Genomic DNA, 5,709 nt, shown 5'->3' on the forward strand with positions numbered 1-5,709 from the left:
GCGACTCGTCGTGATATATTTTTGCAGTGAATTAGCTAGCCAGAAAACAATTGAAACCAACAGAAGAGGATTGGAAAGATGTTAAGAGAATCTTTCGATATTTGAAAGGCACTGCCAATGCAGGGTTGAAATTCAGAGGTGAAACAGAGAATTTAGAGGCATTTACGGATGCAAGCTTTACAGATCATGACGATTCGTCGTCTACTGGTGGACATGTCATTAGAGCATTTGGCGATTTTGTGGCATGGAGAAGTCATAAACAAATATATGTGACTTTCTCCACTTGCCAAGCCGAGTATATCGCCATGAGTGAAGCTTCTCAAGAAATCAGTTCCTTAAACAAAGCAATCAGACATGTAATTGGGCACACACTTCTCCCCGCAGTGATTTGGTCTGATAACCGATCGAGATACGCGGTAACATATCGGCCAAGAAAAGTTTTGACTCCAACTGTACAAAACATGTGGCCGAGCGCACCGCGTATCTATACACGACAGAACTTCCCCCTCCATTACCTCTAAATGATCAACATTCGGTATAGTAAAAACGTGACGACAATTCGGAAAATTGTCTTTAGTTACATTATATAAAACGCCTATGAGCTTTTCAATGGTGTAACTATTGTATTGTTTGAGTTTACAGTAAAAAAGATACGCGCATAGCAACGGGCGAGAATTCATATTCTCGCGATTCATATTATAAAGTCGGAGAATGAAGTTACAACGTTGGCACCGCCTGTCCAACTGAGCCTTACAGCCAACGTTAGTGTTGCCACCAGTGCATGCAAATGTGGGTTGTAATGTTCTAGAGAATCACGGGATACATTTTATTCTTACTTCAAATTACTTATAAGAGTAAAACGAAAAATTAACTCAGTGTTCTGTTTTTTTCTTTTTGCGAAAATTCGAATTTCCTTCTCGTCATATATATAACTGGACCTCGGAGATGAAGACAGTTTGTGAGGTCATTAGTTTATGTTTGAAATCTAGCAGAACTACTCTTTGCCAGAAATTGTATGGTAAACTATTAAATGTCCGTGGATAAATAAATTTTAGAACAAAATATTTACTTTTGTTCGAGTGATAACAGTTTTCATTTTCGTGGGGACAATTGTTTGAATTAGGTTACGGTGAGATGCGAGGAAGAAGAAGACAGTTTCGTAACTATTTCAATAACATTAGCGATATCTTCAAAATAAAAAACAAAAACAAATGCTTTTATAAAAATATCTATCAAGTCAACATTTTTACAAAATTTTTACATCCGAACATCTTGTTCGGCTGTTCCTGAAAGGAAATTAATCCATCTCACCAAAAAATACAATCCCCATAGAAAATAAAAGAAAAAATTGAATGGAAACAAATTAAGTCTAAAATCTGAATCAATGATTAAGAGTTGGTAACAACAATGAATCTGGGGTAGAATTGTTTGTTTTTTTTTCAATTAACAATTGAAAGGATGTTCTATCTTGTGAAAAAATGAATGAGTTGAATTGAAAAGAACAACTTCCTTATGATATCAAAATAATTCTGTGCTTATTTTGAAAAAATGAGTGAAATCTCCCTAAAAAACAAAAAGATATGTTTTTGTAAAAAAACTGCGCGAAGAAAAAGTTTTGTTTGGTTTTTACTGGAAAGTAAAAATTTTTGAGGAATGCAAAGAAATAAAAACGAAAGCCAAGTCAGGAATGTCAAATAAATGGGTATAGTACACAATCAGATTTCTATAAGAAAAATAGATCTCAATAAAAAAAGGATTTTCAAAAAATTCTCCATTAAATAAAACATCAGTAGGGGCAGGACCAACGTTCTTGGCGCGGATTTTTTCTACTCACTGTCTATATGAATCCAATCCTCCATCTGCTGATCCGCGCCAAGGACGTTGGTCCTGCTCCTACTGATTTTTCATTTTATGGAGAATTTTTTGGAAGTCTTTTTTTTGTTGAGATCTATTTCTTTTATAGAAATCTGATTGTGTACTATATCCATTTATTTGACATTCCTGACTTGGCTTTCGTTTTTATTTCTTTGCATTTTTCAAAAATTTCTACTTTCCAGTAAATCTGCAGTAGACTATACCAAAAGAGATGGAAGCCGTAAGCTCTAGATGATAGACGATAATTTAGAACAAATTAAGAAAGACCTTAAAGAAAGAGAAGGCAATGGAGTTAGGAAATACATGGCAGACTCACATGGAGATTATGTCAAACAGTATGTGAATGAGGGGAAAATGTAAGCAGAATGGATATCTACCAAGGCGAATTTAGCAGATTGCTTAACCAAACCCTTACCTTCAGAGGCTCACAAATATCTTGGAGATATAATATTGAGTTAGTTAAAGATGTTTATTTGAATGAAAATAATTAATAATATAGTATGATTAATCTCTGTTTATTCTAATTACAGAGAAAAACTAGAGTCCATAGGCTAAAATAACAACGACCACTTCGCTGGATGATTTTACCCGTGATAAAGCGGATTATATACTCTACCTAATTCATTTCAATATAATTTTTATATCATATGTTAAAACTTTGTATTACTACAGAATCGGCAAAGGGAGGGAGTGTCAGGTTAGTTTAGTCCAACACTAAATAATATTTCTGTCTAAACTACTCAAGGATTCTGAAACTTGCCGGCCCAGTTTTACTATTTTCGAGCATGCAACCCGAACGAAAATATAGAGAATCCAAAATTGCATCAAAAGTATCGATGTCGAGGCAAAATTTGGTCCATACTGTGGCTCTCAATCTTCAGATCAGATTGAACGAGATTTTTGAACGGGAAATACCGACTGAAAGAGTAAAATGTGGCCCATCTTACAGAATTACTCTCTCAAAGTTACCATATTTCTCTTTTTTGCCTAAGAATATCGATGAGAAAATTCCCAATGTTACATGCAACTTCACCTGGATACAATACCTGAGAAAAAAATACCATCCTGGAGATGTATTGATAATTTTTCGGGATGAAGGACCTCTATTTTTAAATTCGATTAATCCTGCGTGGTTTGCATGAAACAATGGTATTTGTGGGATGCAAAATAAAGTGTTCATTTTTCGATAATCATATCCAGGCATAAAAGAGTTGAAAATGTTAAGACAGACTTTGAATTAATTTCTAGGACAGATGTAAGTACTGTTTCTAGCCTCGTTACCCAATGCAACGGGTATAAATACGTAGCAATAAGAAATTAATATGTATAGGAGCACCTAGGCACGTTGAAAAATCAGTCGAATTACTTTATAAGATCTGGTAGTTTGCCACCCGTAATTCCACTTTGAGACACTTCTTTTATATATTTCAATATACTTCAGTTATTCTCTTTGTTTCTGACAAAGAAAGATATGAAAAACAACGGGAAGAATGTATTGTTTCTTATTAGCCTATTCCCAGCGAATAAATGGAAAGTATTCTACAAGTTATCAGTATTTCTCCTAATGAATTTGAGACATTCACGAATCACCACATGATTCAATCCATACGACCATTTTGTTTTTATGTACATGCGGAATCGGTGGAATGCCGGGGTTTTTCCCCCGAAGCGCGCCATTCGTGTGAATCTCAGACAGAAACCCTGCGATCTTAGGGCTTTCACCGTTTCCTGTTTTCCGTGTAATTGAGAAATATCTCACAGTGAGCACATCTCATTCATTATCAATAAATGATTCAAAGAATAGAGGAGAACAATATCATAAATTTTGAGGCCTGTTTGCGTAGAGGAATTAATAACATCGCACAAATATACTGTCTTCCTTTTCCAATGAAAACGTCAGCTTTATTTTTATCTCTTGAATAGAAATTTTGAAATAATTACAGAATTATTAACAATTGATTCAGGTGAGAGATCTTCACTCTTTTAAAGGTAATCTTACATGATTTCTTCGGGATTGGCTGTACGATCCTGACTGTAAAGAATATTTCATCACTAAATTAATTCATATTTTTTCTGTCCATCTGTCCGTAAGGCAGAGGTTCACGGTCGCACAGCTTCCGTGAAGCATTACCGATGGACGTAATAATAAAAAAACATTGTTCGTCAACCAGTAAAAAAATTCCGGCACATAGCATTACTTATGTCTGCCATGAAACTTTCTTTTTACCTCGTGACGTAATATACTATCTCACGAATGAGAAAATTAAGCATCGCCCACAGCCAGTTATTTGCCAGAACGTTATTTGGACCTCGGGTCGGTGATCGTAATTTTTATCAGGCAATTACCTTTCGGCATATTTGAGGCCATGAGGTCCCTCACTAGTGTATGATGAGTACATTGGTAGCTCCAAGAGATTCGATTTGAATTTCGGAAGAAAATAAGTCCAGGCTTTGGTCACACATCCTATCTGAAATTAATACAAATAAAACGGTTCATGGATAATAAAGTCGAGCCAAGTCGAAGTTATTGTTTTTTATGTTACGCTGTGCAATATGTAGAGTTTATCGTACGCTGCGCTTCACACCGCCATATTTTATGGCACGGCGTGACATAAAATATTATAGATCACTCGGACATAAACTTCGTTTTCCACGAATGTGAGAACAGACCTCGCCTTCAGCTCGGCCTGTAAACTTCATATTCGTCGAAAACGAAATTTGTGCCCTTGTACTCTGATGTAATATTGTTTAATAGCTTAAAGCTACGCAGTAGAAAATAGTGCAAAGGTTCCACCAAATAGGGTTGAACAAGTTGATAATTGCATTTTTTATGAATGAATATAGCTATCGTTGTTAATAAATTAGCATCGTATAGAAATTTTCTATACGGATCGCGTATAAAATTTGTAAGGATATTTTCCCGGGTTGTTCACCTAGGAAAAATCCAAACTACTTTTTAGCCGTCTCTATCGCTCAATAGTCGGGCGCCAGCCGAATCTTCACGGGAGGTTCGACGAAAACCGGCCTCTGAGGCAAACTCGTCCACTCAGAGGATTTTTTGGGCTGGACAATGGGTTGCCTAGCTAACATCAGCGTGATACGGTAGAGTGGGCGAGGTCCACCAGGAGTATTACCGTCACATTCCACGGCCTTTGCAAGCCGGGGATTATGCCTCGCGGCACGAGTTCCCTACTGAATGGGATTCATCTTTTCTCCGGAGGGTCTCTCGACTCCTCCGGCATGCTTCCTCTCTCCAAGTATTTCTACTCGGGAGAGTTTCCGAGCTATTTGCGATTCAGCCGGGACTCCTCAGAGCCTGGGACGTGGAGATGCTGATCTGACCAGGGTGGAACTACGTTACCCACGCTACGACCACCCACTCTCTCCACCACCAGTTACCGCTTTGGTCATCGCGCGTCACTGCCTCCGGGTAGTACTAGACCGTCGGCGTATGGTCGGACCGACAGGAGGATTTCTCGACTCCAGGCCCACGGGCCCATACGCCTCGAATCGTTCCGCCGAGACTAGATGACGCCGAACACGACGAAGTCGTTACCTCACGTTCCGAAATGACTCAGATTTACGCGCGGGGGATGCAGGGGCATCCCCCTATATTCGCCGCCACAGTTATGCACCAGGCTACGCTGAGTAAACTCCTTACCATGGCTTCTTCAGCCATCCACCACTTCCAGCACACCGAGAGATTATTTCAACCTCTCGGTTCAAGCGCTCGCGTGCGACTAACTCGGAATCTTACTAGGGCCTTGCCTCCTAGTCTGGATATCTCGGCGACGATAGGTCATTCCGTTACCCTATCCCCACCAATCAACCCGA

At 38.5% G+C, this 5,709-nt stretch overlaps 1 protein-coding gene across 1 annotated transcript in view; it reads right to left on the reverse strand.

The window, feature by feature from the left end:
* Window positions 1-3,776: 3,776 nt before the first annotated feature.
* The window catches only part of LOC107044255 (putative gamma-glutamylcyclotransferase CG2811), a 232,133-nt gene continuing 230,200 nt past the window's right edge, over window positions 3,777-5,709 (reverse strand). Inside the window, exons 3-4 of the mRNA XM_015266058.1 lie at window positions 4,222-4,343; window positions 3,777-3,907 (exon numbers count right to left, since the gene is read on the reverse strand). Of these exons, the coding sequence (XP_015121544.1) occupies window positions 3,871-3,907; window positions 4,222-4,343 (159 nt within the window). The 3' untranslated portion in view covers window positions 3,777-3,870. The remainder of the gene's footprint in view (window positions 3,908-4,221; window positions 4,344-5,709) is intronic.

This window comes from Diachasma alloeum, unplaced genomic scaffold (genome assembly GCF_001412515.2).
Source record: "Diachasma alloeum isolate Michigan unplaced genomic scaffold, Dall2.0 Dall_scaffold_00702, whole genome shotgun sequence".
Classification (NCBI taxonomy): domain Eukaryota; kingdom Metazoa; phylum Arthropoda; class Insecta; order Hymenoptera; family Braconidae; genus Diachasma; species Diachasma alloeum.